The sequence below is a fragment of the Camelus bactrianus genome, chromosome 9, assembly GCF_048773025.1.
Source record: "Camelus bactrianus isolate YW-2024 breed Bactrian camel chromosome 9, ASM4877302v1, whole genome shotgun sequence".
NCBI lineage: Eukaryota > Metazoa > Chordata > Mammalia > Artiodactyla > Camelidae > Camelus > Camelus bactrianus.
This window is the reverse complement of record NC_133547.1, coordinates 61,122,518-61,136,009: the sequence shown is the minus strand read 5'-3', so window position 1 is coordinate 61,136,009 and position 13,492 is coordinate 61,122,518. Positions and strand designations below refer to the sequence as shown.

Genomic DNA, 13,492 nt, shown 5'->3' with positions numbered 1-13,492 from the left:
TCTCGAGTGCTTACTGTGTTCAGCGCCTCGGGTGCGTGATCTCATCAGTCCTTACTGCAGCCCTCTGAGGCAGCTACTGCTGAAAAACAGCTTCAGAGAGGTCCCGACCTCCTGAGGGCTCAGGGTCTGATGTGGACACTGGAGATTTGTACAAAATGCCAAAGAGTCCAAAAAAAGGAAGCAGTGACATTTGAGCTGGGTTTGGGAGAGGATTTAGGGATTTACAGTCTATGGGAGAGATTTACGGTCACTTTTAATCTTGGTGAGTTGATAAGATCTCAATTTAGAATCAGAAGGGACCTTGGGAGTGATGTAGCCTGTCACTCTCTTTTTACAGTTTTTACAGTGGAGGACACCTACGACTCACTAAAGAGATTAAGTAACCTGACCAAGATCACATAATCAAATGAGGGACAGAACATGGATCTAGAACAAAGGTCTGTGGAACCCCCTTCTCAAAGTAAGGCACGTTATTCAGCATAGAGCCTCTGATATTTTCTGGAGCTTTGAGAAAGATGTACAAGAAACATGGCCCTACTTGTAATTACCGTGTATATTTTGGAGGAAGAGGTTTGTAGAGTGGGCGAGGTAAGGGACATGGAAGTGGTGGTTCCAGTCTCCAATTCTGAGATTACCTACCCTCTCCAAAACTGCAAACAAAACGTAATACCATACTTGGGACAAGTGAAAAGTTATTAGTTGCAGTAATTGAGTGCCTACTAAGTATCAGTCTCTATAGCCTGCTGTTAACATATGTATCATTTTATCCTCACAACAATCCCATGAGATAGGTGTTACTTGTAATCTGTTTTACAGATAAAGGAACCAAGGCTCAGGTACATTGGACATTGCCTAATGCCAGTCTAAGTGGTAGAGTTAAGATGTGAACTCAGATCCTCTCCACTATAGTATGATAACTGTACTGCTTTGCCCCAATGAAAAATTGAATTGGAAAGTACAGTTTTAACTTGCTAATTGAGAGGTCACTTGTGCAGCAACTGCAACTATCTAGAACATGACTGAGAACAGAGACAAATAAGTAAAAATAATCTGGATATAATCATTGTCACAAAGCACATAGATTCATTTATAGAAGAGCCTCTCTAACTCAGATATGTGGTGGAGTTACATACATGTACTCATGTATCTTGGAAAAATTCAAGCATGCCTATTTGAAAAAGAATAAACAGTGTGGTAAAATGATAGTATTTTATGCAGATAGACTATTATATATTGTGTGAATCTTTCTGCTGTTTTCTTTTATATCAGCTGCTGAGGGAATTAAAAAATTACCTGTACATAATAAGTTTTCAGATGTTCTTGATGGACAGAGGGTTTTGAAACAGGATGAAAGTATTTGTTAAAATTACATCCTGCTAGATTAAACTTATTTTGATCTGTCTTTTTTTTTTTAAGTTGATTTTTTTTGGGGGGGCAGGGGGAGGTAATTAGGCTTATTATTAATTTTAATGGAGGTTCTGGGGATTGAACCTAGGACTTCGTGCATGCTAAGTATGCTCTCTACCACTGAACTGTACCCTGTCCCCTTGATCTGTTTTTAAATTGACTACCTTTGGGGTAATATTTACTGAGAGTCAAGTGTATATAGTATTCTTTCCTCAGTGCCTTTGGAGATAGGAAAAAAAAATCTATATATATATATATAGATATATATGACAACTTGTGCTCTCAAGCATCTTGTTTGTTTGGAGAGATGGTACCACATATATAGACCAAAGATATTAAACATGGCAGGATAATATTGGTGGTGAATGGATGGTACAGATAGCAGTTGGATAGAAAAGGAGTTGTCTAGGGATGGGGCTATAGAGCCTGCAAGAAGAATTCAGTCTAGGTGGGAATTGAATAGACAGGCCGGAAGGAGGATACCAACTCTTTCCGTTTTGAGCCATCAAAAGTTCTGCTGCATTAAGCATTTTCTTTACCTCTGCCTTCCATTTCTACTCTCGATTATGGGGCAAATAAGAATATCTCCACCTCCATTATTAACAAGTGTGTTAAGCAGAATTTGAAAGGGGTTTGTCAGTTTTAGTGAAGTTTTGCTCGAAGTCACCTCAGCAATAGTTTTCCTACAAAATAAGTTCCATATTAAATATATATTCATTGAACTCTGTCATTAAATTTGAGTTATACAGTGCGAGGGAGGGCTGGAAATGTTAATTTGTAAATAATGAAGCTGTATCACCTTTATTCTTGCATGCCATATTGCTTTGCACTTTGAACTTAACAAAAAGTACCACACAATCATGAAGTCTGCTTTTAAATGTCACAAAGCGTAGGCATTTAAATTGGTGATTGGGAAGAATAAACAATGCTGTTCATGAGGGCAGCATTTCCCAAAGTTTGGTAGGTGTGGTTTTAGGCAGTCTGTAGGGAAACATTTTGAGGCTAAATAGCACATAGTAGTGATCAAGGGCTTGGGTTCTGGAGCCAGATTGCCAGAGCTGAATATGCCCTGGGGCAGCGAGCTTAGCCTCATCTGTAAATAAAGAATAATAATATAATACTCCATACCTTACAGAGTTGGTGTGACAATTGAATTAAATGCAGAAAGCCCTTAGGACAGTGTGTTAACTGTTACTAATTTAAGATTTTAAAAATGATTTTATTTGAAGAAATAAGCAAAGAACAATACAGCTGGTACTCAGATAAATGGCAAAAATTGTGGAAGCGCTATATGGCTGTAATTTGGAAAACTGTTTTAAGGCAGCAGATCTGAAACTTTTTGGCTTCAGCACTCTTGCAGTCTTAAAAAGTGCTGAGGAGGGGAGGGTATAGCTCAGTGGTAGAGTGTGGGCTTAGCATACTTAGGTCCTGGGTTCAATCCCCAGTACCTCCATTAAAAAAAAAAAAGTAAATAAACCTAATTATCCCCTCCCAAAAAAAGAGTAAGAAAAAAAATTTTTTAAAGATAAGGATAAGAAAAAAACTTTTAAAAATTTAAAAAATAAAAGTGCTGAGGAATTCGAAAAGTTTTTATGTGAGTTATGTGTATCAGTATTTACCGATCTAGAAATTAAGACTTAAAAAGAAACCGTTTAAATTTAAATATAACAATAACAAGTCTGTTACATGTTAACATAATGACATTTTTAATGAAAAATATATTTAGCAAAATAAAATAATTTAGCAGGAAGAGAGGCATTGTTTTACACTTGAGGGGCATTGTTTTACATTTTTGCAAATCTCCTTAATGTTTGGCTTGTTGGAAGACAGCTGGATTTTCATATTTGCTTCTCTGTTCAGCCTGTCGTGACAGGTTGTTTTGATTGAAATAACTGAAGATAATCTAGATGCACATAGATATGTAGTTTGAAAGGAAGGAGATTTCAATCATCTTTTCAGATAATTGTGTATATTCCTTTTTATATTAAAGCTCAACAAGAGATAACTTAGTAAGTTTGTATCAATGAACTTTCCGCAGTTGGTACACTCAAGAAAGAATGAGAGCGTAAAAGACAGATAATGTCTTAGTATTAATATGAAAATAGTTTTGACCTTGCAGACTCTCAGAGAATCTTGGGAAGGGCCGCAAAACATGAGTCGCTATACCACACTTTGGGAACTGCTGCTTTAGGAAAATGCCTTATTTTCGAGTCGAGTTTATTTTTGTCACCAGTAGAGGGCAGAGAAGACTACTTTATTATGGGGCTCTTGAAAAAAAGGCAGTTGGCTTTTGTTTTAAATCGCTTTCTTTGTGTCCCATGTTTGAATTTCAAGATCTTATACAGTCACAGGAAGTCACTTAGAGGTTGTTTAGTGATCTTAATGGTTAGTGGCAACAAGCTATGAGAGCACTGATTTCCTTTTTTAGGTATATATTAGCCAAAGGAACCAGACATTCATGCCGGTCGGTGAGAACACTTGGCGTGAACAGTCTTAGAGCAGAACTGGAAAATCTTCCTCTTCTGATTCTCACTATTTTGAAAGAAAAATGTTACTGTTCCTTTTTCTTTATAGAAGTAGTTAATTTTTTTTTATAGTAAAGCTTTAAGAAATATAGAGAAACTAAAAGAAGAAAATTAAAATGACCTTAATCCTACTACCCAGAGATAACATTTGGGACACATATGTATTTTTTGTTTACAATAGTGGTCTCATATACTACATACTGTTTTGTAACCTTAAAATGTGTTTTTAGTACAGAAACAATACATACTTACTGTAGATAAAAATTTTAAATACAGTGGAGCAAAAAAGAAAAACTACCCAAAGTCCTGCCTTCCAGAGGTCATCACTGTTAATACTTTGAAGTATAGCTTTTGAGATCTTTTTCTGTGTGCAGTTATATGCGTATGCATTTTAATACAGTTAGGTTCATTCTGTTCTTTTATTGATGAATTTTCAGAATGATACATTATTGTCTTAGCAGTCTCCAAAGGTAGCCAATGGAGTGATTTTTTTGTTTTATCATGGACTAATAGTTTTTTTGTGTATATGATATGTTTTAATTACTGTACTCATTATTCTTGCTAAATAGTCCCACTTTTGGCCTGTGGGAGCCACTTCAAGTTGGCTGTTGGACTCTTTCCTGTGCCTCAAGTAGTCTTTGATTGCTTCTTTGCTTTCAGACATGACAAGATATCCCAGACTCATCATCGTATACATTTCTTGCCCTAGTCTTGAAAACAACTCTCTTTAAGAATAAGTGGTAGAAACCACAAGATAGACACTAGCAATGTTTATTGCCACTGAATGTCATTGCTTCCAGACTTGTTCAATGATTAGAGCTAGTAAATATGTGGATTTTCAGGAAACCAAAAATAAGCCAAGAGTTCTTACTGGTATTTCCAATTAAAATGAAATATAGAGTTTAAACTTTTCCTAACATTTTATTTTGAAAATTTTGAAGCTTATAGAAAAATTAAAGGGATTTTACCTGGAAAACTCATGTACCAGATTCTTTCTCATATATTTGTCCACCTAGCCATTCTTCTTTACTGTATTTTATATTTTTGTATTTGTACTTCTTTCCTCTTATCTAAAGATATTGAAATCTTCAATAGATTAATCGGAAGATTAATGAAATTAATGTAATTATTATATATATGTATATATACACACAATAAATATTGAGGCTAAATAGCACATAGTCACATATTCATGCATACACATTCCTATAATATTTTAAAATAAGAAATCCTACATTAGCACCATCAACAAACCTACTTTTTCTAGGGGACTTTTGTTTATTTTCCTCAGGATGTACAAAGTTCTCAATTTCAAGTCACTTGAAGTAATTGTTTGTGTGGTAATGCTGCTAATTTGGTTTAGAGTAGGAGCCTGCACACTTTTTCTGTAAAGGAACAAGCAGTGAATATTTTGGGCTTTGTGACTAATACCCACTCTGTTACAGCTATTCAGTTCTGCCATTGTAGCTTGAAAGCAGCCATAGATAATATGTAAATAAATGAGCGTGACTGTGTTCCAATAGAACTTTATTTATAGAAATAGGTGGTGGGCCAGATTTGACATGCAGGTTGTCATTTGGCAACCTTGGATATAAAGTATAGAATTATTAGGTTCATTGTTTTTTACTTTAGGAATATTTTGAATTTTCTTTTTTATTTAAGTGGTTTTTTTTTAACATTTTTTATTGATTTATAATCATTTTACAATGTTGTGTCAAATTCCAGTGTAGAGCACAATTTTTCAGGTATACATGAACATATATATATTCATTGTCACATTTTTTTCTGAGTTACCATAAGATCTTGTGTATATTTCCCTGTGCTATACAGTATAATCTTGTTTATCTGTTCTACACTTTTGAAATCCCATCTATCCCTTCCCACCCTCCGCCCCAAGTGTTTTTTTTTTAAACTATAAAAAACATACAGGGCTCCAAAACAAAAACTCTAAAACTGAATACAATCATCTGTGTCTCTTCCCCACTAATCTCTCCCTCTCTATGTAGATAACTCATTTCAGTTACTTTTTAAAAAATAAAAGCAAATAATATATTTCATATTCCTTCCCATTCTTACACAAAAGTTAGCACACTATGTACATTCTTTTACACCTTACTTTTAAAATTCAGTATGTCTTGGTGATCACTGCATAGTGGTGCATGGAAATCTTCCTCTTTCCCTTTTCTAGCTGCATAGTGGATATGCCACTGTTAATTTATCACTTCTCTATTAACAGACATTTTGGTTGTTTCAAGCCTTTTATTAATGTAAGAAATACTTTTACCAGACTCAATGGGCCCATCACTTGGGGTGCTTAGCCAATGAACACACCAAGTAGTTTCGTTTAAAGCAGAAGTATTTACCGCTTGTGACAAGTAAGGAGTCAGGGAGATAGTGTTACTGAGTCCAAGCTTGTACGGAAGGGCAGACATGCCAATAAATGGAGAGACAGGTGCTGGGGCAAGAAATAACGACTTTATTCAGAAAGCCAGCAGACTGAGAGGATGGTGGACTAGTGTCCCAAAGGACTGTTTTACTGGCGTTAGAATTCAGGCTTCTTTTATACTAAAAGGGAAGGAAGTGTAACTTGTTACAAACTTCTTGATGCTGGGCAGACCCGGGCTATTGCAGCTGTCCACGTAAGTCTAGTCATGATGTTCCTGTAAACCTCCGAGGGGACAAATGATATTTTCTGTTTTGCAATTTTTTATCTCTATATAAATGGAAAAGTATTATACCTTTAAAGGTCAAGCCTGGGAAGTAGAGCATTGAGAAAGGGCTGTCACAGGCAACATTGTTTTACAAAGGTACAGAGCTAGCTAGCATGACTAAGCTCAGGCAACAGAGCACAAAGGTTAGAGATAAAGGAATAGATTCAATAGAGAGTCAGATTTGCTCTTTGTTACAATAGCTCTCAAAGCATTGTCTCCCCTAACCACTGGAGCAGGGAAGTTTTAAGCCTGGGGCATATGCATATTCATGAAAGGGCAGGCATGATCATCTATAAGCATTATACCCAGGCAAAGGTTACTCTAGTTTCCCAAAAACTGCAAGCAAGCAGGTGCTTGGGTGTTTGCTTGCATTGTGGTATCTTGTTGACTGGGGGTGCACTGTAACCTTTTTGAGACATCTGGTGTTTAAAACTTTGTGCAATTTAATGGTTGGTTTCTGCAAAACAAAGCCCACTGGTTTAACCCCGTCCCTTCCCTACTGCTGCCTAGCTAACAATACTACAGTGAATAGCCTTGTGTATATGTCATTTTGCATTTTTGCCTGTGTATCTATCTATAGGACAGATTGCTGGGCCAACGGTTAAATGCCTATGTAATTTTGCTAGATATTGCCAAATTTCTCTTCTTAGGGATGTACCATTTTAGTTCCTTACCAGCTATGTATAAGAGTGTGTGTTTCCCCCAAACACATAATGTGTTATAAAAACTTTTGGATTTTAGCCACTTGATAGATGGGAAGTGATATTTCAGTATAGTTTTAATTTACTTTTCTCTTATGAGCAAGGTTGATCATATGCTCATGTTTAAGAGCAATTTGCATTTCTTTTTTTGTAAACTGTTGTTATCTTTGCCCATGTAGTGCTTCATACTCTGTTCACTTTAGAATATATTTAGTGAACATGTCATTAAATACTGTTCAACATAGTTTAACGGCTGCAAATAATCCATTATTCATTCATTCAGCAACTGCTTATTTGGAACAGCTGCTATGTGTCAGATGCGTTGTTGCAGGGAAGGAGAACACAGCAGTGAACACAACAGAGCAACATCCCTGTCTTCAAGGAGCTTTTATACTAGTTGATGGAGAGATAATAATAAACAAAATAAATATTACATACCCAAATAGTATGTTAGATACAGGTAGAACATAATTTACTCAGCCTATCCCGTTTTTTGACATATATTTCTAATTTTACACTTTTATAAATAAGGCACGTACAACACAATTTTAGGGATTTTTTGTTGTTATTTATTAGCTTTTGTTTTGAAGTCTATTGCTGCTTGAATTCATTTGTATTTTCAACATTTGATTATGGTTTTATAACCATAACCCACCTCTTTGCATTATGTTTTTAGTAGTCATCCTGCAATTAGAATATACATCCTTAATTTTTCACAATCTGCTTAGAATTAATATTGTACTACTTCACAGAACACATAAAAACATTGCAACTGTAAGGGCCCTTTTACAGCCCCCCACCCTCCTTATGCTTTATGCTATAGTTTTCTTATTCACTATATCTACATAAGTTATAAATCCCATAATACAATTTTATAAATTTTGATTTAGACAGTTATATATATTTAAAGAAATTAAGAGGAAAAAATTAGTCTTTTATGTTTATCCACATATTTACCATTTCTGATGCTCTTGGTTCCTCCCTGAAGATCCAAGTTTCCATCTGGTACTGTTTTCCTTCAACCTGAAGAACTTCCTTTAACATTTCTTTGTATTCCAGATCTGTTGGCAGACAGTTATCTTAGTTTTCATTGATCTGAAAATGTCTTCATTTTACTTTCATTTTTGAAGGTTATTTTTATTGGATGTAATATTCTGAGTTGACAGGTGAAATTTTTTCTCTGTCAGCATTTTAAAGATGTTTTCCACTGTCTTTTACCATTCATTGCTTGTGATAAGTTCCCAGTCATTCATAGCATTGGTCCCCTGTATGTGTCATATTTTTCTGGCTAGCTTCAAGATTTTCTATTTATCTCTGGTTTTTTAACAATTGGCTGTAATATGCCTAGATGTGTTTTTCTTTTTTACTTATCTTGATTGGGCATCACTGAGCTTACTGAATCAGTAGATTTATGTTTTTTCACTAAATTTTGGAAATTTTTGATCATTATTTCTTCAGTTCCTTTTGTGCTCCATTTTCTTTCTCCTCTCCTTTTATTCCAGTTATCCTCTATTTTATTCCAAATAAATTATTTGATATTGTTCATAGATCCTGCTAAGGCTCTATTTCTGTAAAAATCTTTTTTCTGTTTGTTGTTGAGATTGGATAATTTCTAGGGCTATATCTTCAAGTTCACTAATTCTTTTTTTTTGTTGTTATCTCAGAGCTTTAAGTCCATTTAGTGACTTTAAAAAATCTTTCAGATAATTTATTTTAAATTTTAGTATTTCCATGGGTTTTTTAAAATACTTTCTATTTCTTTGCTGAGAGTCCCTGTTTATTCATTTATAATGAATATACTTTCCATCACATTCTTTTTTTTTTATTGATTTATAATCATTTTACATTGTTGTGTCAAATTCCAGTGTAGAGCACAATTTTTCAGTTATACATGAACATATATATATTCATTGTCACATTTTTTTCTCTGTGAGCTACCATAAGATCTTGAATATATTTGCCTGTACTTTACAGTATAATCTTGTCTATCTATTCTACAATTTTAAAATCCCGTCTATCCCTTCCCACCCTCCACCCCCTTGACAACCACAAGTTTGTATTCTGTGTTTATGAGTCTATTTCTGTTTTGTATTTATGCTTTGATTTTTTGTTTTTGTTTTTTAGATTTTACATATGAGCGTTCCATCACATTCTTGAACATAGTTATGAGAGCTGATTGAAAATCTTTGCTCAGTCTGATGCTTTGGTCATTTAGGCTCAGTCTCAACTGATCGTCTTTTCTCTTGAGGTGTGACATGTTTTCATGTTTCTTCAACTGTCTAGAACTTTTTGATTGTACACTGGACATATGTTGAAACTCTGGATTCTGTTACAGTCTTCCAGAGAGTATTGATTCTGTTTTTTGTTTTAAAGTTGGTAATTAACTTGACTGACTCAAATTCCAAGCTCTGTCTCCCCTGTGGTGGGCAGTAACAAAGGAGTTCATTTCTTACAATCTTAGCTGAGCCATTTGAAGTTCTTCCCATACATGGTTAGTTCAAAGATTAGCTAGCGATTTGGGCACAATTTATATACAGAACTGGGGACTCCTCCTCTCTGGCTCTATTCTTTCTGAGATTTCTTTTCTTATTTTCCACCTGCTGTAGTTGCCTTGAATTCTGTGCTTTGGTTCTCAAGCTGTAAGACAATGAGTTGCTCTTAGAATTTTAGCTACTCTAAGGCCTAACCCCAGACTAAAAGGCAAGAAAAAGCAGGAAACTTAATGTTGTTTTTCCTTTCTGAGTGCCTTCCCTAGTTTTTGCTCACTTTTGTCACCTTCAGACATCTTCAGGGAGTTGCTTTATTACATTTTGCCAAGTTGATAATTGTTATCTGTAGGAGGGTTGGTCTTATTGGAGTTTTAAGGAGATCTTTACTAGGTACTCTTTTCGTTTATTCTTTTACTCAGTCAGTTAACAAATACTCATTTGATGCTTACTTTATGTACTATGGAAGGCACTTACCAAGCAAGAGAGACATGGTGCCTGTCCTCATGAAGTTTAAGCTCTAGTAGAAAAGAAAGAAAATAAATACCAATAAAATAATTACAAATTATGGTAAGTGCTGTGGAGAAGGGAAATTGGATGCTATCACAGAGTTAATAATATGGGGGTTGACTTTTAGATTGGTCAAGGAAGGCCACCTCTGAGGAGATAATACTTAAAGTGAAACTTCTACATACCTGTGACTCAACATTTCCACTCTTAGGTGTATAGACATCAGGAATATGTGTGCACACTTCCACCAAGAGAAATCTATTTTAAGTATTAAGAAGATCCCTTTTTCTGATGTGTGAAAAGAGGATTTGGGGGGAGAGGAGACATAAAAGCAGGGAAACTAGTTAAGAGATTATTGCCTTAGTTCACTTTAAAGATATTCATGGTTTCGACAAAGGTTGTAGTTGTGAGGTGGAGAAAAATGAATGAATTTGAAAACTATTTTGTAAGCAGAACAGGCAAGGCTTGGTAATAGATTGGGTAAGAGAGATAAGGAAAAGAATGGAGATGTAACCGGTTAGTAACCAGGTTGGATTGTAGTAGAGGGTGGGAAGTACTCATAAGAATCAAGAATTTGTTGAATTTCAGATGCCTAAGAAACATCCAAGTGGATATTTCTTTTAGCAGTTGGAAATGTGTCTCTGGAACTTACAGGGTAGGCATGGACTGGAGATAAAAGTTTGGGGGCTGTTAGCTTGTAGATCGTTTTTAAAGACCTGGGCCTGAATAAGATTATCAAGGAAGAGCATGCAGAGTTCAAATGCCTTGGTGCATTTACATATCTGGTAGAGGAAAAGCAGCAGCAGAGGGAGTCTTCAAGGATGTCAACGGCCGGGCGTGTATATGAGCTCCTTCACCAGTAGAGGGCAGTAAAGACCATTTTAGGAAAGGTCAGGGTAAACTGAGAATAGATATTTTGGGCAACGTGGTTAAATTAATCTCTTTGAACCCTATGTCTGTATTCTGTGATTTGCCTCAATAGAATATAAGTTCCATGAGGGAAAGGACTTTGTTTTGTTTGATGCTTAATTTCTGGGATCTAGGATGGTTTGACTGAATGATCCTTCTGTGGTAAATGTTTAGCTTTTTAGATGACTGTTCTGTCTACGGAACAGTGGCCTCAGCCCTCAGGGGAATAGAAACAAACTCGATGAGGTATCATGTGTTGTACTATTCTAACTACATCCAAAGTGCTATGGGAAAGCCGGAAATGTGGTCTTGAATTCTGCCTAGGCTGGGGAGGCACAGTTGGGGGAAGCTTTCTAGAAGCAGTGACATCTGAGCCAGGACTCAGAGGATGAACTGGAGTGGGCAAAGCATTCCACATGGAGGGAAGTACAATTTGTTTTCCATGTGTGTAATTTCCTTTATTTTCCTTCAAAAGGATCGGGCTCAAGTTCGCTGCAGATTACAAAACATGACGTCCTGTTGGCTACTTTAAAATCTAACCTGTCGGCTTTGGAGGACAAGTTTCTGAAGGATCCCCACTGGAAGAAATTGAAACTCCTAAGGGATGAAATTGCTAATAAGGCAGACTGGCCACAAGACTCTATGGATATCACCTGGAGTTTTACCTCCCAAACTTTACTATTGCTGTTGTGTTTGAAGGAATCCATGATCCACCTTGCAGCTGATTTCAATCCAGGCAAACCCAACCTGAGGACTCCAGAAGCTGCTCCTGCCCTGAGCCCGGATACACTTAGCATCTCCCAGCAGAAGACTGTGCAGTCAGTTTTGCAGTTTGTCGTTACCCTGGGTGTCTGCCCCTATCTTGTGCCTGGTGTTGGAGTCCCTTTGAGATACAGGACAGAGTTTGGTGCCGTTGTTCAGGACGTGGTGTGTCTCGATGCTGCCCCCAGTGCAACCCGGAGACTGTACACCAGCTGCAGGGTCCTCCTCAGTGTCGCTCAGCACGCATCTCTGGGGAGCTTGATTTTCTGCCGCCATTTTGGGGATATTGCAGCAGGTCTGTGCCAGCTGGGATTCTGCCCAACCAAGAGGAAACCACCAAATCCTGAGGAAGAGGTAAACTTACACTGAAAGAGAGAGTGTGGGAGAGTTTGTGTGAATATGTGTATGTACTTGTGTGAGGTTGTTATAAAAGACAGTATTATTTCTTTGAAAAAGTGCTGATGTAAAGATCTGGAATTCCAATTGAATGCCAAAGCGTCTCTGGTGGATAAATGAATCTTTTTAGGAGGTTGGAGCTCTCGTTTATTAAATACTAGTCCTTTGCACACCTGGAGAGTCCATTTTACCTGTCCCTTCTTGTCATTTTGTGGAACAGCTGTTGCAGGCTATTTCTTTGAGCCTCTGTTTCCTCTTTTATAAAATGTATTTAATAATACCTGACTGGGAAGGTGGTTGTGAGGATTAAGGATAATGTGTATAAAGTACCTAGCCCAATCCTCAGTAGTGCTCATCAGAAAGTTATTACTACTAATATTAATATTAAACTATTCACGCCTCCTTCATTAAGTTCTTGGGAGGATTAGATGAGATAAAGCATGCAAAGCACCAGGTACACTGCATGATCCAGTCAGCGCTCCTTGTCGTTACTGGCATTAGGGGTATGTGCCTGTGTTTTGCTGATAGTCAGTAAGGATCTGAGTGCCTGCACTACCAAGGGGCTGTGGAGGTTACAGAAGCGTGAGACATGGCTTTCTCAAAAAGCTCACACGTTAACTGGGGAGACAAGACTCACAAGTATAACACAGCAGGGGCCACTGCTCCCCTCCAAGAGGATCACCAGCATCAGCATCAGAGCCCAGCCAGAAGCAGCTGGCTTATATCTTAACAATATAGACGTATCAAGGGTCACATGCAGGGTAATTTCTTTGTCACTGCAGCCAGATTTCATAATGCCCACTCACCTCATTTCTCTGTCCCCTGTGTCACCCTCCAACTTGTTCTTTTTCTGTTTGTTCTCCTTTTCTATTCTCTCCTGCCTGTTCTCACAAAACAAAACACGTTTAAAAGCCACTATCACTCGAGTAGTGACACGAAATTATGAGCCCCCCGGTGCCCTTGTGTTTTGTGGAGCAGAGCACTGTGCTCTTTACGACAGGATATGAGTCTTGACAGTTTTGTCAGTGCCTGCTTCCCTGAGATAGGGGGGTCTGGAACTGGTCTTATTACTCTTGCCAGGGCTG

General features: G+C 37.0%; 1 protein-coding gene across 2 annotated transcripts in view; it reads left to right on the top strand.

Moving 5' to 3' along the window:
- TANGO6 (transport and golgi organization 6 homolog) overlaps positions 1–13,492 on the top strand; it is a 154,046-nt gene that overhangs the window by 452 nt on the left and 140,102 nt on the right. Inside the window, exons 2-3 of one of the 2 annotated variants that reach the window (XM_045522290.2) lie at positions 338–437; positions 11,725–12,365. In XM_045522290.2, the coding sequence (XP_045378246.2) occupies positions 11,892–12,365 (474 nt within the window). In that variant the 5' untranslated portion in view covers positions 338–437; positions 11,725–11,891. The remainder of the gene's footprint in view (positions 1–337; positions 438–11,724; positions 12,366–13,492) is intronic. The other variant, XM_010962538.3, reaches the window with a different exon arrangement.